Source organism: Mauremys reevesii, linkage group 15, assembly GCF_016161935.1.
Source record: "Mauremys reevesii isolate NIE-2019 linkage group 15, ASM1616193v1, whole genome shotgun sequence".
In the NCBI taxonomy this organism is placed as follows: Eukaryota; Metazoa; Chordata; order Testudines; family Geoemydidae; genus Mauremys; species Mauremys reevesii.
Window position 1 is genome coordinate 6,233,427 of NC_052637.1, and position 23,200 is coordinate 6,256,626.

Below are 23,200 nucleotides of genomic sequence, written 5' to 3' on the forward strand. Positions count from 1 at the left end.
TGGAGGAGGGTCTGCAAGGTCCATGGCCACCCCTGCCATCTCCACCTAGCCTGCCTCATGTGTGTTTGTCCAAGAGGACACCTTCTCCTTTCTTTCTATCTTCTTGGGGCCCTGGCCCCTCCATTTGCCATTCAGGAATTTCCTATGCAGGCCGGGTCTTTCGATATGGCCTGCTTCTCTGCACCCAAAGCAAAGAACTTTTGTTCCCATCTTGGCATTAGGCTATGCTTGTACACTTTCTCATGCCCTGCTCTCCTGGGCTAACCTTCTCAGCACAGTCCCAGCATGCTCTCCGAGTCTGCTCTTTTTGTCTGTGGGCGTAGCAGGTTGATTTCCCTTTGCAGGATCTCTCACAGGTATTGCTGCTGCTCCCTCAAGATTACCAGCTGCATCTGTAGCTCTGCCTGCACTTCCTTCTGCTTCTGTTGGGTTTCTAGGAGCTGTTGGAGAAACCCGAGCCCTGCTTTGGCTGCTTAACCAGTCCCTGGAACTCAGATGGGAAATCCCACTTCGGGGGATGGACCTTCCCTCAGTAACCAAGACTTCCATGAGCCCTCATGGATGACGGGGGGAATTCAATCCTGCTGACTATGCCAATAATCAATGAATCTACTCATTGTTAGGTGCCCTCTGGTCCTCCATCAATGGTCACTCCAGCACCATGGCAGTATCTCTGCCTGGTAATTCGGCCCTCTGGCCAGCTCACCACCTTTAGTCCATGCTTTTGGGGCTCAGCTTGTCACACACTGAAAGTCTAAAGAGGTCTTCCCAAAGAAAAAAGTTCTTCTGCTCTCGCTGGGGCTCTGGCTCAGCCTGCAGCTCCCTTGCTGGGCTTGGTAACCCTCTCGGGGTGTGTGTATGTCCCCTTCTTTGGGGCCAGTAGAGGAACCCGGTCCCACCCTGACACTGGTAGCAGCCCAGGGCTCTGTACTCAACAGCTAGGGCTGCTCTTTTCTCTTTGCTGCAGGTTTCCCTGGGCACATCCTACCTCTCTTCTCAAGTTCCTTTCTAGGCTTTCCTTGCTGCTTTCAACTTCCTACCTAGTTCTCATTCCAGTTCTTAGCCCAGCTGGGCTTTATCGCCGCTGAAGTCTGGTTCTTTCCAGGGCCAATACATGGTCCCTCTGAGGTAGGACTCATTCTGTAATCAGTCTGGCTAAGCCCCAGGCTCTGCAGCCCAGGGGAAAGCACTCTCCTTTCCCTGTTACAGACCTGCTCTGCCCAGTCCTGCTCTTATGGGGTTGAAGTGAGTCTTGCCCATGTGGTCAGGGTTTAGCTGATCGCCATATCTGGGCTTGGGAAGAAATTTTCTTACAGGGCAGATTGGCAGAGTCCCTGGGGGGGAGTTTCACCTTCTTCTGCAGTATAGGGCATGTGTGGTTCACTTGCTGGAGGATTCTCTGCACCTTAAAGTCTTTAAAGCATTATTTGAGAACTTCAATAGTTCAGACATAGGTTAGGGGTTTATTACAAGAGTGGGTGGGTGAGATTCTGTGGCCTGTATTGTGCAAGAGGTCAGACTAGAGGATCATAATGGTCCCTTCTGACCTTAAAGTCTAGGAGTCCATGAGTTCAGACATCTCCAGTTCAGACCTGGTTTCCAGAGGGGCTAAGTTCACAAAGGCTCGACTGGCTGCAGTTGGAGTTTTGCTGGTTCTGGTGACTCTGACATTCACCATTCAGAGGCTGACAGGTTTGTTGAGGGGATGGTGAAACCCCATTGCTGATCAGAAGGAGGTCAGAGTCAGGTCTCTAGGAGCTGAAGGTTCATTTGTCCTGCTGCGGGAAGTGGAGCTGGAGAGCAGAGATGTTATGTGAATGAGACTGCATGATGGAGTTGGAGACTGAGGGACGGGAGCCTCCTCTCAGAAACTCTCCCAGGAGAACAGGTTTGAGGACATCTCTGGGGAGCTTCTTGCTAGAAAAAAACCAAGAGTGACACATTGATGGAGATGTCTCTGTCCCAGGGTTGTGGGGGGAGCTCCCAACCAGGCTATGCAGCAGGAATCCCATTTCTCCCCCAGGAGACCCATATGCCCAAAGAAGTAAATGGCTCTTACCTCCATTAGGGAGCGAGGTCTTCCCTCTCAGCCTCTTTGAGAACTAGCCCTGCTTGGTTTCATAGGACGAGGTGACCTGTCCCCACTGCTCCCTGAGGTGGCTCAGCTTCTGACTGCGCCCATCTGGGAGGCTGTCACACCCCCCAGGGCCTAGAAGACGGGTGGGGAGGAGATTCCTATTCATGTCACCCTCTGAGAGCCCATAGAAGGGCCACAGGAAGAATAAAGGGCAGGAGGTGAAACAGGCCCTGAGCCTCTGTCCCATCCTCACCTCCTCAAATGTGGAGCTTCCTGAGCTTCAGCTGGGCAGACAGTCTGCAGCCCTGACACAAAGGTCCTTCTGCGCCATATGGGCAGGGGCGGCTCTAGGCACCAGCAAAACAAGCTGGTGCCTAGGGCGGCAAAATCTAGGGGGTGTCCCCTGCCGCCGGGGGGGGTGGCAGGCTGGGCCGGCGGACCTGCCGCAGTCATGCCTGCGGGAGGTCCACCGGAGCCACGGGAGGACCGGACCTACCGCAGGCATGACTGCGGAGGGGGCGCTCGTCCCGCGGCTCGGCTGGACCTCCCGCGGGCATGACTGCGGCAGCTCAAGCGGAGCTGCCGGAGCCGCGAACCGTCCGCAGCCGCGGGAGGTCCAGCCGAGCCACGCGGGACCAGCGGTCCCTCTGCAGTCATGCCCGCGGGAGGTCCGCTGCTCCCGCGGCTCCGGGGCGCCTCCCGCGCATGACTGCTTGGGGCGGCCAAAAACGTAGAGCCGCCCCTGCATATGGGGCAGGGAGAGCTCTGCCTGGGAGCACGGGGAATGGGATGGGGGTCAGAGCAAGGAAAGAGGGGAGGGGTATGGGAGTGAGGGGAAGAGCTCATGCCCCAGATGAAGGAAGTTTGGGGTCAGAGGGAAGGACCCTGGTCCACAGAGAGGGGAGAGAGTTTCTGTCAGTGACAGGGGCCTCCATTTCCCATTCCACTAGCCCCCCATTTACAGTGAGACAGAGCAGTACCTGCAGCAGGGAGCGGGGGTTGCTGAACATGGGAGGGGAACCTTTAAGGGCATCAGATGAGGCTCAGCCCTTGCAGCACCTCGGGCACCTGGTGCAAGTGCCGGATGATACGGAGCTGGCACATCACCTTGGCTGTGACATCCTCCAGCTGCAGGGGAACAAGAACATGTCAGAGACTGAGACACTGCCCAGGAATCAGGGAGGATTAAGGGCACCTGGAACCAGCACCATTTCCACCCAGCAGCTGCTCATGTCTGAGTGGTGGATTCACCCTCCTGATCCCCAGGATGGAGGCTTGTTGTCCTCTCTAGTGACCTCCAGTGCCAACCCCCCTCCTTGTAGGTTTAACTCCTGCCATCTCCCCCTCAGTGCCCCTGACAGCTGTTCCACCTCCAACCCACCTGGGGTCACCGCTCAAGTTCGTAGAACCCTCTCCTCCGCCCCGACCTCCATCCCCACCCAGGTAGAGCAGGGAGGGGGGCAGGAGGGATTCTGGCACCAGTGAAGTGGGCCAGGGGGAGGTTGAGACCTTTCCCCAAGTCACCCCAGTGACAAATACTGAAGCCAGAGGATGGCAGCCCTGGTGAACGGGGCAGGTCAACAGCCCCTGCTGACTGAATCCTCCCGTTCTCTCGAGAGCGGGTCCAGATTTTCTACTTGTGCAGCAAGTAGCCGCAACTTGGGTCAGTGATAATGTTCTTCTTTGGAACAGTGTCTGAGGTCCAGATACTCTGCCATTCCCTGGCCAGGTCTGGAGACACGAGGAGGGCGCATATAGTCCATATTGGCTCTGGAGCTCACTGTGTCCCCTACCCAGTTCCCAGGTTGGGGCATTCTGCTTCCTGACTGGCAATGGAATTGGACAAACCCCACCTCCTTTCTCTGCTTCTACAGGGTGCAGGGAAGTAAACAAGGGTCTCATCAAGCAATAGTGACTGACTGACCCAGTGCTCTCCTCTCAGACACTTGGGGATCAGCCAGGGGGACAAGGAGCAGAGAGACACCCAGCGCCATAATCCTATATTAACTCACCCACCCGGGGATTCTCCTTATGCCACGTAGCAATGGCTCCATGTAAGACACTCAAATCATTGCAACTAGCCAGGTTCCAATGTGAGACCTTTAGCACCAGCCTGTCCCACTGGGTGCTGGGTGAGGAACTCTGAGCTGGAAATAAGGAGTGGGCTCTCGTCCTGTCTCCAGGAGACATCCACATCCCAGCCAGCCCCACTCCCTGAGCTGTGTCATACCCTGCCACAGTGTCCTTACCTCCCCCACCCTGGCTGTGTTCTTATAGCCCAGGAGCCTGCTGTCCTGGTGTCAGTCGTGGCACCACAGATCTTCTGCCTTGTGTATGGTCAGCCCTGGAAGAGAGAGAGACACTTTGATCATTCTGGTTGCAGTTTCTGTGTCCTTCCAATCCCATTGGTGGCTGCACAGTGGAGTGGAGAAGAACAGAGGCAGAGAGAGACTTGTCCTCCAGCTGGGGTCAGTCTGAGAGAAATTGTCTGGGGTCCCATTATCCACCTGGGGTCACTCTCAGTCCCCTATTGGGTTCCGTCTGCCAGCGGGTTCCTTACCCCTCTGTTGGAGCAGCAGCTGGTAGAGCCGGTAAGTCCCCTCCCTGGCCTGCCGGCTGATGTCCTTGTCTGGGTCACTGACAAACAGAGCCAGCTGTGCCACGTGGTGACCCATCCTAGGGAACTCTGCTGAGATCTAATGGAAGGGAGAGGAGAGGGGACTCCATTAGCATTTTCCTGTCAGCTCCCTGTCCCCCCTGGGCCAGAAGGCTCCTTCCCCTTAGTCCCTCTGCAGGAGATGCTGGGGGAGAGGAGCCTGAGATAGGCCCTTCATTTGCTCTGCTGCCAAGGGAGCCAGGAGCTGCTTTGGGATGCCAAGCAGGGGCTGGAGCATGGTCCCTTTAAAGGCCCAGGGACAACACTTAACCAAGACAAGAAGAACTTGAGTCAAGCCTATCTCGTTCCCTGCTCTGACTCTGCCTCCCCAAGAGGAACACTCTGAACCCACAGCCCCTGCAGCAGCAGATCCTACAGCCCGTTGGAGCCAGCTCACCTACGCCTGGAGTCAGGAAGCTGGGGTCAGAGGTCACTTACATCAAACTCAGGGAGCATGACTGCATATCTGAGCAGGGCCGTGTTGCTCCTAATGGCCCTGGCTCTCTCCTGGGACACCCTGGACACGATCCAGAGGTTGACATGCTGTGGGGAAAGGAGGCAGGTCAAGATCAATGGGCAGGGGCCCGAGACATTATGCGCAGGGGGAATAGCTGAGTGATTGATCACAGAGCTTTAGAAGGAGATTCTTTCCCCCAGGACACAGCTTGTATCCTGCAGGTCACAACTTGTCAGGGTCTCTCTAGATTGGGACAAGGTTCGGTGTCAGGGCTGGTCCCATCCTCCCAGAACTCCTGATTCCTGAACAGTTCACCAGAAAGGAGACTGAACCCTCACCCTTCCCTGCTACTAAAATCCTTGGTGGGATGTAGGGAGTCACTGAGAGCACAATCCCCCCAGGAATTTCAGAGCATACCAGAGAGAAGGGCTGATTCCCTGGGGTCCTCCTGTTTCTCTAGGAAGGAGCGTGTGCCTCTTCTCTGAGAACCAGCTCCGGAATCTCATGGGCTCTGTGTCTTGGGGGGTGGGGGGATGTTTCAGACTCTTATTCCCCAAGACAGCCAGGGGCCCTGTAGTTAGTGCTCAACAGAACCAGGCAGAGCTCTGGCTTGAAGTCCCAGCTCCTTCCTCTGTCCCTCAAGAAAGCAGGACCTGACACTGCATTGCACTGACCTCCCCAACCAAGGATGCCCCACTGAGGACCCAACTAGGAGGACAGAATAGAAAATGGATCTTCCAGTCTCTCCTTACCAGTCCCCCAAAGACTTAAGGTAAAATTGGTTCCCACCCCTCCTTATGGGGCTCACCTCCAAGTTGAAGTGGAGCCGATCTGCATCTGGGGACTCTGCCAGCAGGTTCCCCAGCATGGCATCCAGGAGCTCTGGCATGACTTTGAGCAGAGCCTGCAAAGCATGGGTCAGAGTTAGGGAAACTGGGCCTACACCTGCCACAGGATGGGAAGAGGGGTCTCTGGGAAGCACTGGGGAGACTCCCATACACATATCCTGGCCTCTCTCATTCACATCCCACTGCAGGCATTTAGCAAGGATTGATGACACATGGATCTTTGATCCATGAGCTTAGCAGGTCTCTGCAGAGGGCCTTGTAGGCAGAAGAGGATGAAATAGCCAAATTGCTATGGATGGAAGCTGGGCTGCTGGGCAAAACATGGCATATGAAAGAAAGAAAGAAAGAATCCCCCAGGGAGGGGTAATCCTCTGGAGAGAAGGATCCAACCCTGCAGCTTGTTCCATCTCTGCTTACCCCACCCCTAAATCTGGAGCTCCAGTGAATCAAGGGAGCAGGACCAAGGACCACTCTGGAAGAGGAGGAGGATGGAGGAGGAGGATGTGCCTGGATGTTGATGGTGTCCTTCTCCGTGCCCAGGATGAAGACAGAGAGAAGGGCAGCTTGCCAGAGGCGGGTCTCTAGGACAGGCTCAAGGGCAGGTTTCATGGTGCTGGCATTAGACTGTGCAGTACGGGGGTGGGACTGTCGCCAACACAGACACGAAGCCACAGGGATATAGTCACAGGCTGGCGAGAATCGAAAGTGAGGCACTGAGCTAGGGAATGACAAGGCCGAGGCGTCACAGACAGACAGTGGCAGGACAGGAATAGCGCCTGTTCCCTGGGGCCTGCTGCCCCTCCTGTATCTGAGCTGGGAGTGAGCCCCTCCCCAAGGCCCCTGGAATGTTAGTGGAGTGAAAAGAACAGCCCAGCCAGGAGAGAGTGAATCTTCCCGCCCCACCAACTGTGCTAGAGGAGCCACTCCTGGGAGGTGACCTGGGAGTGGGCAGTGACAGTGACTCCCAGCCTTGGGCCTGAGCAGCGCTGGGGTTAGGGGAGCCAGGGGAGGGGGCTGTCTCGGTACCTGAGGTTGCCCACAGCAGCCAGGCAGTTGGTGAGGATGGCACTGGGTGCAGAGTCTTTAGGAAGCTCCTCAATGAGCTCCTGTGAGATGCGAAGGAGACAAAAGAGCATGAGAGATTTGGGCCCTACTGACACCTCTCAAAGAGGAGATTACACAGCCAGTGCCCCACATGGCCAGCAGGATCCCCCACTACCTCCTGCTCCTCCCATTTCTTCCTGCCCATCAAACTTGTCTCCTTCCAGGATTCCTGCCCAGCTCAGTCCCAATCCCCTTCTTCCCTCCTCCTTTTCAAAACTGCCCCCATTCAGCACCATCCTGACTACCGAGCTGGGACTATATGATTCCTCGTCCCCCAGTCTCAGCTGCCCTCCAGCCCCACAATTCCCCCACTGCCCAATCTCACAATTCTCCCTTCTCTTCCCCCCAGGGTTCACCCCCAGCAATCCCTGCCCTCTGCTGCCCCCTCCCACACCACCCAGCCCCCACCCATTAGCCCGGCGATGCCCTGGCCAATCCCATGTCTCTCTCCTCCCTCCAGCTTCCGTAGGACGTGTCTCACTCACCACAATCCTCTCCACCACAGCCGTCTTGCAGCAGCGCAGCTCCAGCGTGTCCTGCCCTCTGTCCTGTGCAGCAAGACACACGGGGTAGATGGCCTGCAGGAACCTGAGCTGCTGCCCCTCATCCTGTACCCACCAGCAGTGGGGGATAGCTAGAGAGAACCTGTTAGCTAGGGACCTTCCTGCCCCACCCACACCAGCTCCAGGGCTCAGGCCTCAATGGGGGATTGTGGGGACCTGCCTAGTGTCCAAATCCCCCATGACTCCTACACAAGCAGGATCAGGAACTAGGACAGTGCCTGTGGGGGGAGGAGACCTTGGCTGTTGTGGGACAAACACCCACATCTTGGGGGTCCCACATCATGGATGTAAAAGGGCCCCATTAGGGGTTGTGGATCATCAGGAACAGGCCCCTCGGCAGGGGGTGGGGATGCTGGGAAGGGACAGGACAATCTTGGTTCCAGCCCAGGTGGGGAACATTTGTACCTTTTCTCTGCACTGGAGCTGCTCTCTGATGACCTTGAGAGCAGCTTCATCTGTGGACATGCCCAGCCATTTCTCCTCCTCTGAATCCCTGGGGGTCCCTGCACAGGGAGAGAAGGGAACAGGGTGATGCCTGCTGCCACTTGGGGGCAGGACAGTGGCGTGGTGGGGAGAGCAGGATTAAAGACCCCCCTTCCCACCGCAGGCACTCAGGGCAGATCGGGCCCCACACCTCCCTCTCAGGGATGCCTTCAGCCCCCAACAGCTTCAGAAGCCCATAGCAGAGAGCCCCCCCCACTGTCCAAGACTCCATGGGAGGTGCCGACTCCCCCAGCCCCGGAGCACCAAGGACCAGAGTGTCAGCAGCTCTTGATGCCCCCACCTCCAGTTCCTCTTGCTGCAGGGGCAGCTGTGTGACTGCTGCTGGTGTCAGTGGGGTTCACGTGGCTCAAGCCAGACACCTGGGCTGGGGACCCCCCCCCCCCGCCATATCCCTGGGAGAGTGTCTGGGCCCAGAGTGTTCACATCCCCGTCCTCACCCCTCCCTGAGCCCAGCCTGGCTCCTCACCTGGAACAAAGCAGCAGCGTCCATCGGTGTCGCTGCTGACAGAGTCCCAGGCGCTGCTGCTGTCCCATGCTGAGCTGCTGGTGCTGGGGCAGGGATCTTCCACCTCCTGGTCTGAGGGGGCTGGAAGATCCTCAGTGACCGGGCAGGGGGATGCCTCCTGCTGGGAATGAGGGCTGGGCTCCTGGGGCCGCTGCTGCCCACACAACAAGCCCCAGAGCCTCCCTGCCCGGCGCCCCTCCTGGGCTGGGTCCTGTCTGCGAAACCGCATCCTGAACCAGCTCCATCTGGGCCTGGTCGGGGCCTCTCCCAGCTCGGCGCCTGCGCCGGGAGCTGGTTTTGTTCACCAGAAGGCCGGGCACTTCCACCTTCTGGCCTGGACGGGAGCTGCTTCCCTGCCAGCGGGGACGGAGAGGTGGCTCTGCCCCGTGGGAAGATGGCAGCTGCTTCCCTCAGGCTCTGGGGCCACCTGCAGAGCCTTCTTCCCGAACATCCTCAGGAGCCTGGCCATCCTGGGATCAAGCAGGGAGCAGGTGTGAGTCTGGGCTCAAGGCAGCCTTTCACTCATGGGCCTTTTCGGTCCCTGCTCAGCCCTGCTCCAACCAGAGCAGCCCCTTCTCCCCCCACAGGAGTGCAGGGAGTGCAAGCTACACACACTGGCAGGAGTTCATTGCATGATCTGCTCCCAATGTTCCCCCTTGTAATCCCTGCTGCTGCTGCAATAGCCAGGAAGTCTCATCCTTTTAGAGCAAAGGGGTCAGTCCCAAAGACCTTCGGTTACTCTGGACAAGCAGGCCCCTCCTGTCATCCCAGGCCACACTCCCCTGCCCCAGGCTACGGAAAGAACAGAACCCAGGAGTCCGGACTTCTCCGGGGAAACCATTCCCCACGTCAAAGTCACAAAGACCCTAGGCACAGGAAAACCAGGGCCCTCCTCATTCCCCATTGATTTCCATGCTCAGCAGCTCACAGGGTCTGGCCCAGCTCAGAGACTCTCAGCCTGGGGAACACTGCCCCACAAGAGAAGGGCTGGGAGCCCCATTGCTGGGACCTTTCCAAACACACTGGAGATGGCTCTGGAGATGCCCCTGCCCAGTCTCAGAGTGAGGGGCTCTTGGGGGCTGTTTGCAAATGAAACCCCCCTTTGAAGATGTTCTCTCCTCCTCTTTCCCCCTCTCCCCAGACAGACAGGGGAAGCCACTGAGGAACCCTAATGCCACTCACTTGCTCTAGGTGATGGTAGGATGGATGGCGGATGTTCAGGGTCAGCAGATGTCCCTCGCCCACCTCCTCACTCCCCAAGCCCAAGGCAGGCTGGAGAGGGTGGTGACCTGAGGAGTTACCCTGCCCAGCCAGCAGGCAGGGTGATGACACAAGGGCGATCGACTGGCTGTGAAAACAAGAGTCTGTCTTATTGCCAAGGGATGGAGAAACTTGGCCAGCAGCAGGGGGTGCAAAACAAGAGCATCTCCTGTTTGTCACAGTGCATTAAACTGTCTCATCGTACACAAAGAGGAGACACTGTGATCTAGAAAATTAGATGAGATGCTTCAGTCTGAGCTAAGTAGTTGCTGCTCTTAACAATTTCAAAAGAATAAAATACCAATCAAATAGAATATTATGTCATAATCTGATATGGCTCAATGTGATAGGACACCTCCTATTCTGCACTGCTACTAGTGACACTCTTCAATGGATCCCCATCATCCACCCAGCGCAAGGTAGGTGGGAGAGGATAGTTATTCATACTTGACAGAAGGAGAAATTAAGGCTGAGAAAGGAGCAGTAACTTGTCTTAGCTGATGCAGCCAGTCAGTAGCAGAGTTGCTCTTAAATGAGCTACAGACCAACAATTGTTCATAGTAATTATTCCGCAAGTATTTTAGAAGAATTTGAATGTTAGAGAGGCTCATGAACTGCCCCGAGACAATGAATGCAGAGCAGCATCAACATGGGTCAAACATATCACTGGTTGTGACTTATTTGCTTGGTCACAAAAGAGAGCAACAAAGACCAGCGTTTCCTCCCTGTCAATAGCCCCCTCCTCAGCCAATCAAGATTGAGACTTTGAGGGGTGGGAGGCTAAGAGTTCTCATCAAATAGCCCAAAGAATGGCGCAGGTCACCACCGAGGGGATCACTCTTGGAGCACTATTTCCATCTCACCTCTCTGTGAGGGCCTCTGGCCCCACCCACCCCAGGCCCTCTGCACACACAGAGCTCCTGGTGGTGGGAGGAGAGCAGAGGAAAAGGACAAAGGAAGCAAAAAGAGAAAGGTAGGAAAAAGGAAAACAAAAAGGAGAAACCCCAATGTCCCTTGTAATTCTAAAGGACAAAGTCCTAGGTCGGAAATAAAATGCTGCCCCCACAATCTAGTGTTATCCATTCCTAGAATTCAGCTGGCACCTGATGGATCAGACTGAACAGGATCCAAATCTCTCGGAGGCTCTTACCTTCTATACAGGGACGTCTGTGTTCTAGCAAAATCAAGAAAAGAAAAGGAGAAAAATCCAAAGAGGAGCCTCCTTGCGTTCACGTACGTGAAAGTGAATTCTCTCTCAGTCCTCAAGGAGAGACCTCGAGAAGGAGACGTGCTGAAGCAAAGCCACAGGGATCTCCAAGGTTGCCCCTGTCCTGCACCGCTGTCCTGCCTGGCTGATGTCAAGATCTCTCTGTGAGATCATCGTCTCCCCACCACCTTTGTCCAATAGGCTGAGGTCCTGCCAAAGGCCCTTGTGATGTCACTGCCACACCCACCCCTCCCCTGCAGTGCTGATGTCCTGTCACTGTCCAGCCACATTGGATGTTTGAGCTGCTTCTCCTGGATTACCCCACTCAATGACTCTTCATTGTGGGATGACACCGACTGCACAGTAGAACACAAGAGGCTCTTCCCCAGGCCGCAATCAGCTTTTCATGAGTTAGTAGACTTTATGGCCAGAAGGAACTAGTAGAGCATTTAATCTGATCCCCTGCATATCCTAAGGCCTCCTGTATGTCAGAAGAGCAGGGTTTTTCTTTTACTCAAACAGTTTCCAGAAAGGCATCTAGTCTTTATTAGAAGATCTCAAAAGATGGAGAAGCCATCATTTCTCTTGGTAGTTTGTTCCAATGATGAATCACCCTCTTACAAATGTGGGTCTTATTGTCATTATACTTTTTATGACTTCTGCTTCCGTCCATGGGGTCTTGTCATACCTGTCTCTGCTAGATAATTTACAATGGTATGGTAGATGGTGCAATATGGCTGATAACCATCTCTGCTGTCATGCAAAAGCAAATGAATGCTGCTGTGTAGTGCTGCTGAATCGCCTCTGTCCGCGGCATCTAGTACACATACGGTGACAGTGACAAAAGGCAAAACAGGCTCCATGGTTGCCACGCTATGGCATCTGCCAGGGTAATCCAGGGAAAACGGGCCCGAAATGATTGTCTGCCGTTGCTTACCCGGAGGAAGGAATGACTGACAACATTTACCCAGAACCACCCGCGACAATGAAATTTGCCCCATCAGGCACTGGGATCTCAACCCAGAAGTCCAAGGGTCGGGGTACACTGCGATGGAGTGGAACAGGGGCAGAGTTTATGCTTTCCGGATTGCCTGCAGCAGGAGTGCGCATGAGATAGGTGCTGTGCATTGTCTTGTTCACAGACACAGACTAGACTGTGTTCATTGTTCGCAAAAATGTACCTTTGTAAGGAATTCACTCCCTTTTTCCCATCACACAGCTTCGACTGTCTCCAGACCTGCCACAGCATCCCCCTCACAGAGGCTGGCAAAGATTAGGCGGCGAAAGAAAAAGACACGGGATGAGATGTTCGCTGAACTTATGGGCTGCTCTCTAGCCGAGGCGGACCAGCAGAGCCAGTGGAGGGAGAACCTCTCTCAGCAGCAGCGCTCACACAGTGAACGGGAGGACAGATGGCGTGAGGAAGACAAGCAGGCGTCTCAAATGCTGCTTGGACTAATGAGGGAGCAAATGGACACGCTCCGGCGCCTTGTGGATGTTCTGCAGGACCGCGGGCAGGAGGACAGAGCCCCCCTGCAGTGTATCTGCAACCGCCCTCCCCCACCACAAAGTCCCATACCCGCCTCACTCAAAATAACCAGAAGGAGGGGCGCCAGGGGCCGTGAAAACTGTCACTGCACCCCAGCAGAGTGCTCAAGTACCCAAAAGCTCTCATACCCTAAATTTTGAGAAGTCCTTCCCTTCCTGACTCACCCAAGCCCCAATCCCAGTTTCAACCTCTAACTGTCTAGTTAATTATTAAAAATACTTTGCTGTTAATTACTGTTTCCGTCATGTTTTTTACAGAAGACTGTGTTTGAAGGGGGGTGGGGAAGGGGGTTGGTAATTGCATAGGACAGTCACCTTTACCAGGGTACAGACACAGGGGCAGGATCAGCAGCAGGTCACACACACAGTGCAGTCAGTAGGCACCCTGGTCAGTCTGGGAGGTGGTTTCCAGGTTCTGTGTGGGGGCGGGGGTACGTGACTTTGTAGCGGGGGAGGGCAGTTACAGATCTTATGCAGCGGTCCTTGTCCTGGACCACAGAGCCACGCAGCAGAGGAATCTGTATCCGTCCTCCTCCGCCACAAGGTCACATAGCCCCCGCACACAGAGTCCCAAAAAGGAGGGATGGCAGGCTCCGTTGAAACAGCAGTCCGGCACTGCAGACCACTCTAGGAGCAGGATCCTGTCATTCCTCGAGTTTAGAGGCAGTCTTTACATCACCGCACACCCTACCCAGCACAGTCTGCGTCCCAGTTTCAACCCTTTAACGCAAAGTCATTAATAAAGAAACCTTTGTTAAGTAACAATGGAACATGTATTTTATTTTTACACGTGTGTTGGAAGTGGGGGAAGCGGGGTGAACGGGGTATGTAACTGCAGAGGCTAGTCAACAGTAACTGGGTAAAGAAATAGGGGCAGATTCAGCTTCTCTGTAAAGAAACTGAACAGTCACAGGTCACGCTGCTCGCTGAGGAACCTAGCTTTCAATGCTTCCCGCTGGGCTCTTCTAATCGCATGGGTATCAGGCTGAGCGTAATCGGCAGCCAGGCGATTTGCCTCAACCTCCCATCCCGCCATAAAGGTCTCCCCCTTGCTCTCACTGAGATTGTGGAGCACACAGCAAGCTGCAATAACAATGGGGATATTGGTTTCGCTGAGATTCGAGCCAGTCAGTAAGCTTCGCCATCTCCCCTTGAGACGTCCGAAAGCACACTCCACCACCATTCTGCACTTGCTCAGCCGGTAGTTGAAGAGTTCCCTGTCAGTGTCCAAGGCGCCTGTATAGGGCTTCATGAGCCAGGTCATTAGTGGGTAGGCTGGGTCCCCGAGGATCATTATAGGAATCTGCACATCCCCAACAGTTATTTTGTGGTCCGGGAAGAAACTACCTTCCTCCAGGCATCTAAACAGACCAGAGTTCCTGAAAACACGCGCGTCATGGAACCTTGCCCGGCCACCCGACGTTGATGTTGGTAAAACGTTCCCTATGGTCCACCAGTGCTTGCAGCACCATTGAAAAGTAGCCCAATTTCTCAGCAGCTGACTGTGGAAGAGGTGGACGATAAGGTGCGAGGAGTTGACAACGGCCATAACTGCAGCGGGCTCCATGCTCGCAGTGCTGTGGCGTCTGCACTGTCACTGACCAGAAAAGTGCACAAACAGATTGCCCGCCAGCGCTTTCAGGGAGGGAGGGCGGGATTGACGGTTCAATGATGACAGTTACCCAAAACCACCCTCGACACATTTTTCCCCCAGCAGGCATTGGGGGCTCTACCCAGCATTTCAATGGGCAGCGGGGACTGCGGGAACTGTGGGATAGCTTCCCACAGTGCACCACTTCCAAAGTCGACGCTTACCCCGTTAGTGTGGACTCACAAAGTCGAATTAGTGTCCTTAGTGTGGATACACAAATTCGACTTTGTAAGGTCGATTCCACAAATTCGACTTAAGTTGAATCGAACTACTCTTGTAGTGTAGACATACCCTTAGAGAACTATTCCAGCCACATGTCTTTGGGAGGGCCTCCCGCAATGAGAGTTGGAGAGCAAACCCCCCCACACACACACTGCCCCCCACTCCACATGCACAGAGGAGGTCCTGGTGGTGAAAGGAGAGCAGGGGGAAAGGACAAAGATGCAAGAGAAGAAGAGAAAGGAGGAAGAGACAGGAAAAGCGAAAACAAAAAGGAGAAACCCCAATGTCCCCAGTGATTCTAAGGGACAAAGTCCTAGGATGGAAAATACCCACAATGTAGTATTTTCCTTTCCTAGAATTCAGCTGGTACCTGATGGATCAGACTGAACAGGTTCCAAACCTCTCGGAGGCTCTTACCTTCTGTACAGGGACGTCTGTTTCTAGCAAAATCAAGAAAAGAAAAGGAGAAAACTCCGAAGAGGGTCCTCCTTGCGCCCACGTACGTGACAGTGAATTTTCTCTCAGTCCTCAAGGAGATACCTCGAGAAGGAGACGTGCTGAAGCAAAGCCACAGGGATCTCCAAGGTTGCCCCTGTCCTGCACCCCTGTCCTGCCTGGCTGATGTCAAGATCTCTCTGTGAGATCATCGTCTCCCCATCACCTTTGTCCAATAGGCTGAGGTCCTGCCAAAGGCCCTTGTGATGTCACTGCCACTCCCACCCCTCCCCTGATGTCTTGCCCCTGTCCAGCCAGTGGTGAGCTGGAGCCAGTTCACACCGGTTCCCAGGAACTAGTTGTTAAATTTAGAAGCCTTTTTAGAACCGGTTGTTCCAGGACAACCAGTTCTAAATAAGCTTTTAAATTTAACAAAAGCTCTGGCAGCTGTCCACCTCGCCCCTGGCCCCAGTTCACGTCCCTCTCCTCCCCTGAACGCTCTGCCATCCTTCTCCTCCCCCTCCCCTGCTTCCCGCGAATCAAATGTTCACGGGAAGCCTGAAACAAGCAGCAGGCAGGTAAGCTGGGGCGGGGTGGGGTGGGGTGAGGAGGGCTCCAGGGAGGTGCGGCGCGTGCAGTCCAGTCCAGCTCCACCTGAGCGGCTCCCCCTGGCCCTGGCCTGGCCCCATCTGAGTGCCCCAGCTTGGTCCTGGCCAAGCATCTCCAACCCGGCCCAGCTCGGGCCCCGCAGCACCGGTCCCGGCCGAGCGGCTCCAGCCTGGCCCGGGGAGTTGGGCCCTGTCGCACCAATCTCAGCCGAGTGGCTCTGGCCCAGCCCAGCCCGAGGAGTCGGGACCCACGGTGCCAGTCCTGGTCCTGGCCGAGCGGCCCCGGCCCCAACCCCAGGCAGTGCAGTAAGGGGGCAGGGAGCAGGGAGGGGGTGTTGGAAGAGGGCAGGGGAGTTTGGTGGGTTGTGGGGGGGTGGATTGGGGTTGGGGCAGTCAGAGGGCAGGGAACAGGAGGATTGAATAGGGACATGGGTCCTGGGGGGGCAGTCAGGAAGCAGCAGGGGTTGGATGAGGCGGTGGGGGGCAATCAGGGACAGAGAGAAGGGGTGGTTGGATGGGGCAGGGGTCCCGGGGGGCCATCAGGAATGAAAGGAGGGATTGGATGGGGCGGCAGGGGGCAGTCAGGGGACAGGGAAGGGGGGTGAATGGGTCAGGGATCACTGGGGGGTTGTCAAGGAACATGGGGGGTTGAATGGGGCACAACTCCCTGGGGGGATGACCCCCTCGTGGGGTGAGGAGGGAACCTGTTGTTAATATTTTGGCAGCTCATCACTGTGTCCAGCCACAATGGATGCTTGAGCTGCTTCCCCTGGATCATCCCACTCAATGACTTTTCATTGTGGGGATGACACCAATTACACAGTAGAACACGAGACGCTCTTCCCTGTGCTACCCTCAGTTGTTCATAAATTAGCAGACTTTATGGACAGAAGAGACAATTAGAACATGTAATCTGACACCCTGCATATCGCATGCTTTCTGTATAGCATAGTAGCTACTTTTTGACTAAACACATTCCAGAAAGGCATCTAGTCTTCATTAGAAGACATCAAGAAATGGACAATTCCCACCACTTCACTTTCTAGTTTGTTCCTTTGGTGATTCATCCTCACTGTTGAATATTTCTGCCCTATTTCTAATATGAATCGGTCTCTTTTGAGTTTCCAGCCAATGGGTCTTGTTATGCTTTTCTCTGCTAGATTAATGAGCCCTTTAATACCCAATATTTTCTCTCCATGAAGTCACTTCAACACTTCAGTGACGTCACCTCCCGATCTTTTTGATAATCTAAACAGGCTGAGCTGTTTCAATATCTCACTAGCAGGCATTTTGCTCCAGCCCTCAAAACGTTTCATTGCTTTTTGCTGCCCCCATCTCCAATATTTCAAAATCTTTTTCAAAGGTGGACGCCAAAACTGGATGCAGTATTCCAGGATCAGTCTTACTGATGGTGAGTCACCTCCCTGTGCTACTCACTGCTCTTTTCCTGCATCTAATGATGACGTTAGGCCTGTTCACCACAGCACCACACTGGGTGCTCATGTTGAATGGCTTGCCCAGCATGGCCCCCAAATCCTCTTCACAGTTAGTGCTTTCCTGGATACACGTCCCCATGCTGTAGGTGCGGCCTGCATGCTTTGCTGCTAGGTATAGGACCTTTCACTTGGTTCTTTTCAAACTTGTTTTCTTTGAGTGGGTCCAGCTTATCAAGGGATCCGATTGCTCTGTGTCACTGCCCTGTCCTCAGCATTAATTACCACTCTGCTAGTATTTTATCACCCACCAATGTTAGCGGCAGTGATTTTATATTGTGTTGCAGTTCATTGATATTTATTTTCAAGAATGAGTCCTTGAGAGCCTCTTCATATCCCTAGTGCCCAGAACCTGCTCCGCAGAGCAGAGCGAGAAAAGGCCGCCCAGCCCAGCTGTTCCATAGCGGCTAAGCACAGAACACACTTAGGAGCTTGTGTTATCCAGAGGTTCTGAACAAGAGGTGGGGGTCATCAGCTTACAAAGACACTCTAGACCGGTAGTGTAGACAGGCCCCAAATGTATCTAAGTTTCCCGCCTTGCAAAATAGGAGAAAGAAAAACCAGAACCTTGATTAGCTTCATGTTATAGTTGTGGAAACTGAGGGACACAGAAGCAAAGAGATGGTCAAAAAGCCAGGAATAGAAAATGGCAGATCTGCTGATAGTCAGTCCTGGGCCCCAGCCGTGTTTATCCTGGCCTCTCTGCTTCAGCTCCAGTAACAACCCGAGTAGAGGTTTTCTTCTTCTCCATGTTCTTTAACTTCACGTCACTGCAGAAGAAAGATTTTTTCTTACCAGCTGGCTCTGTTGCATGTAGATGTCTTTCCAGAAGATGTGCTCTGGCTCAGTCACGTCATAGGTTTTCTGGAGGAAGCACTCGGTGACGTTCTAGGGCCTGTGTTATACACACATTCTAGGGCTGAGCCGTCCCTTCCCACTGCTCCTTCTACTAACTCTGGAGATGCCCCTCCCCCAACCCCCAGGGCACACGCCCAGGTGATGGCGACCCCCCCCACCTGCCACTACATCATCTCCTCTGACCTCCGCCTACGCTACCACCTATAGCGGCCGGGGCCCCTTCCCCACCTTGACTAGGAAGCACAGCATCCGTTACCTCCTGGTGCCCGCCTTGCCCCAAGTGAAGACCTACGTGCGGGCGTTGGCGAGGGTAGTGGGGCCCACTGCCATCGAGGTGGCCTCCAAAATGTACGGAAAGTTCGGGTTCTTCCTAGCATCGGAGGCTGCCGCTCAGGAGGCAGTGGAGAAGGGCCTTGCGGTGGGGGGCGTGTTCGGCTCCCTGGAGCCATTGGAAGACCTGAGTGTCCAGTTAGTCCTGACCTCCATCCCTCCCTTCCTGCCCAATGCCACCCTGCTGCCTGCGCTTTCTACCCTGGGGTGACCAATCTCTGTCATCAGCCCTCTTCCATTGGGCTGCAAAGACCCCACCCTCCATCATGTCCTCTCGTTCCGCCGGCAGGTGAAACTTCATCTGCCGCCGGTGGCGTGTGATGGAGAGGAGCTCGAGGGGTTCTTCCTCATCCCCTACCATAGAGCCCACTACTGGGTGCATTATTCCATGAGGGAGGCCTGGTGCTACCTCTGCCGGGAGATGGGACACGTACAGAGGGACTGCCCCTTGGCCCAGCATGGAGGGTGTAAAGAAACCATGTTCCAGGGGAGTCAGAAGGGTCTAATGATTATGGCACTGGACTAAGAATCAGGAGACCTGGGTTCTATTTCTGCCTTGCTGGGTAAGTCAGAAATTCTTAGTGCACAGACTGTAGATTAAAATAGGGTTGACTTCTTCAGGGACAAGAAACTGTCCAGAGCTGTGGCATTTGAGGCCCTTTCAATTATCCTGTGCTGGTTCCATCAGGCAGTTTGTGTTTCCACTGCTTGGTCTGAGTCTCTCTTAGATCTCCAAGGAGACCTCTGAGTGCTCTGGGTAACGTTCTCTGGTTTCATTGGAAAGACAGCAGAGAACCCAGGGAGTTACAGAAGGTTCTGGTCACCCTGCTGTCTCTGTCATATGCTTTGCAGGAGTTCATACAGGATCTCATGCCAGGCAAATGTCCTGCTTGGATTGGACTTAACTTTACAAGCCCTGCAATGAAGTGGACCTGAGCAGATGGCTCCTGGTTAAATCAAACACTTTGCATCTTTCCCCATGTAAAATACATCTGAAGTGTTTTTAAACATTGGCCAAGCTGATTGTTTATCATGATCTGTATTTATTATTGCTGCACAATAAAGCCTCTAATCAGCTCTAACAAGTGCCCCTGTGAACTAATGGATGACATAGTGCAGCAACTACTTCTATTGTATTTATGCAAGTTTTCAATTGCAAAAGTTGGGCCTGAATTTATTTATGTCTGAAAGATACCAAAAGTTAGATTCTGACTTTGTGGAAACATCAACTATTATAAAAACCACATTATAACGTTTACTTTGCTTACTATGTATGGGATTATAATTAAAATGTCATAGGAAAGATCCAAATGAGAACTCTAGCCTGTGTTCTTGCACACAGCTTGTTAACCCTGGGGATTGCGGGGAGCAGATTTAATTGGGCTCTATCCAGTACCACAGAAGCGATACCAGTATGTACTGACAGCTACAGATGATTTTTCAAAAGAGGTAGAATTTCCACTTAGAACTATGACAGCGCATGAGGGGGAGAAGAAGACATGTAACATTATATACCAACATGGCAGTGCAGAGCAGACACTGGCAGATCTAGGTTCTGAATTGAACAATGAGGTAACAGTTTACACTGGGTGTTATTTCCACTCTATGGTCAATTACACACTCATGGCCATGTGACAGGGGCTGTTAGCAGCTACAAACTGAGCCCTTTGGAAGCCGGCACCCTGGTCACTGAGAAAACCCAGGCTACCTGCAGGGCCGTCCCTAGACATTGTGGTGCCCATAGCAGCTGCCCCCCCCCATGGGAGGGGGACCCCAGGCCTCCATGCAGGAGGTGTCCCCAGGCCTCTGCGGGGGGTGCCCAATGTCTGTGGGGCAGAAGCAAGCTTGGGGGGCAGAGGGGAAACCGCCCCCTGGCATAAGCCAGCGGAGTGGAGCAGATTGGGGCTGGGTCACTCCAATTCCCACTGCCTGGTGATTGCAGGACAGGCCCAACCCTGCACTCATGGGGTGGCAGGAAGTGGATTGACCTGGCCCCTGACCCCTCTCTGCTCCCCTGACTTCCAGCCTTGGGACTTGGGGGCCTGGGGGGAACCACCCCCAAGCACTCACTGGCGGTGCAGCTGGGAGCTGGCGGAGCGAAGCAGGCTGGGGCTGGATCACTCCACTTCCTGCCGCCTGCTGAGTGCAGGACAGGTGTGATGTTATTGATATAATCTGGGACCATATAGAACATGGTTGCAACCAAAGTCCTGTAGTGGCACCAAATCTTATGTAAAGGGGGTCATGTAAGGTGTCTAAAACCAGGTTATGGGTTGCTGGTTATGATTATGGTGTCTATATGTATATATCATTTTGTAGTTGAAGTTATAAGTATTAGCTCTGTACTATCTGTATTTCAAATTTGTGCTGTGTTTCTGGTGGTGTTAGCTCTGCCTAGCCTGCTTAATGGCCCATTAAGGACCATCAGCTACACAATTGACCCATGGAGAGAAGGCAGATACACCTTGTAACTCAGCAAAGTATGCAGAGACTTGCCCATGTGACTCTAGACTCCATTTTGCTGTAAAACCTATAAAAGGCTGATGCCTCATCTCCATCTGGTCTTCAATCCTGCTTCTTATCTCTGGAGGAACTTTGCTACAAACTGAAGCTCTGCATAAAGGACTGATCCCCCAGTGGGGGATGTTCTCCAGAAACTTGATTTAAACCTGCAGTTTACTCCATCACTGCTACAAGCCTGAACTAAGAACTTTGCCATTACTGGATGTAATTGATTCCATTTAACCAATTCTAGCTCTCATCTCTACCTTTTTCCCTTTATGAATAAACCTTTAGATTTTAGATTCTAAAGGATTGGCAACAGCATGATTTGTGGGTAAGATCTGATGTGTATATTGACCTGGGCCTGGGGCTTGATTCTTTGGAATCGAGAGAACCAGTTTTCTTTTAATGGGGTGTTGGTTTTCATAACCATTCATCCCCATAATGAGTCGCACTGGTGGTGATACTGGGAGACTGGAGTGTCTAAGGAACTTGCGTGTGTGACTTGTGGTTAGCCAGTGGGGTGAAACCGAAGTCCTTTTTGTCTGGCTGGTTTGGTTTGCCTTAGAGGTGGAAAAACCCCAGCCTAGGGCTGTAACTGCCCTGTTTAAGTAATTGGTCCTGAATTGGCACACTCAGTTGGGTCCCGCCAGAACCGCATTGTCACAACAGGCCTGACCGCTGCTGCAGTGTCCCGGATGTAGCTCAGGGGAAGGGGTGGAGTGAAGGCGGGGCTGGGGTGGAGCAGGGGTGGGAAGAGGCAAGGTGGGGGCAGGGGCTTTGGGGAAGAGGCGCGGTGGGGACAGAGTTGGGGTAGGGGCAGCTTTCCTGGTTGGCTCAGCCGGCCGGGGGATCAGGCTGGCTTCTGGAGCAGCACACAGCTGCATAGGTGTGACAAAATGGGGGATTTTCGTATATTTTCATGGTTTTCCAATGGTTTGCATGCAGAGGGAGTGGGACTCAGTGCCCCTGGGTGTTACTGATTTAATGTTGTGAGGGGAGAGGGAGTTTGTCGTTGCAGAGGACCGGAAAGGGAACTTGGGACCCCAGCCAATGGCCTGGAGGAGGGACACCCCAGAGATTGGTGACCTGATGACGCAGCCGGTTCTGGCCAGTGGGAGGACAATGGGCTGCGAAGAGAGGACTCCATGACCTAACCAGACGGTTCCAGCCAGAGGAGGGCGGAGAGGAGAGGAGGCCAGATGACCCTGTTTACCTGGAAAGAAGACAATGGACAGAGGCAGGGCCTGGGGCTGGTGATATCAGATGCCCAGCTGGGAAGCAGAGGGGCTCCAGGCTGGAGAGGGGGAGCAAGCAGAGTCCACCTGGATGCAGGGGAGACTGGGATGTGCTGTGCTGAGGGAGGCCAGGCCTGAGGATCAGAGAGTTTCCTGTGCTGTGTTCAATGCTCAATAAACCCTGCTGTTTTATGTTGGCTGAGAGTCACTCCAGTCTAGAGAACAGGGTTGCAGCATAGCCTTTGAGGGGTGGAGGCCCTGGGGAGTCCAGAGCAAGTGGACTCCCCAAAGGGGCCCACAGCAGAGACAGACGTGCTAAGGCTCAGAGAGGTGCAGCTCCAGGAGGTGGAGGGGCCAACCCTGAGAGAGAGTGGACCCCCCGGGAAAAGGGCTGTCTCATTGGAAGGGGCACCCCCCCACACACACACGGACCGCACAGGGCCATGAGTGGGCACGATCTGTAGGTCCGTGACAGTTGGGCACCAGGAAATTTGGGTCAATTTGGTGCCCTATGCAGCTGAATAGTTTGAATATGGGTAAGGATGGCCCTGGCCACCGGGTGCAGTTAGAGTAGAAGGGACTGAGCAGTTTGGGTTTGGAAGGGCAGAGGGGATCACTTGCACCTGTACGGAGCCTGATGCGGTCACTAGCTCAGCGCTGAGAAGAAAGCAGCAGTATAAAAGGCTGAACCAGGGAGCTGGAAGGGGGCTCCTTGTAACTGCTGCTATGTTGTGATGCACCATAAAAAATCATAAAGACTCTTGGTGGAGGTGCCCTGGCAGACTTGCTTAATTAATTCTATCATTTTTAACCTATTAATTTTCAAAGATGTACTGCAGGAGGTGGGTGTATGTGCTCTGCCTGCCAGGGAGAACCAGTCAAGACAATAAAGGGGGTGAGGGGGAAACAGAGAGAGCAGCTGCACATGTGTGTAGTTGTGATGTTTATAACACATGTACATTGTAACTGAACAACCCAGTCTGAGAATTTAATACTTTAAGATAAATATTTTGCATTTCTTGTATTCCACAGTTGAAATACAAATGATGTTATTTAGAGAAGTTAAACTTCAATATAGATTAGAGGGAAGAATAAAAAAATAAATAATGTAAATAATTCCATTCCAAATGTTTA

General features: G+C 53.7%; 2 protein-coding genes across 7 annotated transcripts in view; both read right to left on the reverse strand.

Moving 5' to 3' along the window:
* The window catches only part of LOC120383937 (E3 ubiquitin-protein ligase TRIM39-like), a 961,691-nt gene that overhangs the window by 501,293 nt on the left and 437,198 nt on the right, over positions 1-23,200 (reverse strand). The window lies entirely within an intron of this gene.
* On the reverse strand, positions 1,460-11,262 carry LOC120383977. Of its 6 annotated transcripts, none has more exons than XR_005588571.1 (12): positions 11,125-11,262; positions 9,897-10,062; positions 8,676-9,184; positions 8,111-8,208; positions 7,628-7,690; positions 7,065-7,144; positions 6,456-6,651; positions 4,638-4,773; positions 4,327-4,421; positions 3,058-3,205; positions 2,060-2,209; positions 1,460-1,917 (listed from the first exon to the last, which is right to left on the reverse strand). XR_005588571.1 is itself a non-coding variant. In XM_039502311.1 (10 exons), the coding sequence occupies exons 3-10, from the start codon at positions 8,941-8,943 to the stop codon at positions 4,416-4,418; spliced, it is 912 nt and encodes a 303-aa protein (XP_039358245.1). In that variant the 5' UTR covers positions 8,944-9,184; positions 9,897-10,062; positions 11,125-11,262; the 3' UTR covers positions 3,711-4,415. The 6 variants fall into 6 exon arrangements, 3 of the variants coding, with proteins under 3 accessions (XP_039358245.1, XP_039358243.1, XP_039358242.1); XR_005588569.1 differs by having other exon boundaries at positions 7,628-7,750; XR_005588570.1 differs by lacking the exon at positions 2,060-2,209 and having other exon boundaries at positions 1,460-1,793; positions 7,628-7,750.

Excerpts from the sequence above, each read along its gene's own strand:
- LOC120383977 (XM_039502308.1), bottom strand. The coding sequence starts at position 8,943 with ATGCGGTTTCGCAGACAGGACCCAGCCCAGGAGGGGCGCCGGGCAGGG. Across the intron at positions 8,209-8,675 it reads ACGCTGCTGCTTTGTTCCAG|GGACCCCCAGGGATTCAGAG; the intron begins GTGAGGAGCCAG and ends CTCCCTGTGCAG. Across the intron at positions 7,751-8,110 it reads AGCTCCAGTGCAGAGAAAAG|GATGAGGGGCAGCAGCTCAG; the intron begins GTACAAATGTTC and ends TGGTGGGTACAG.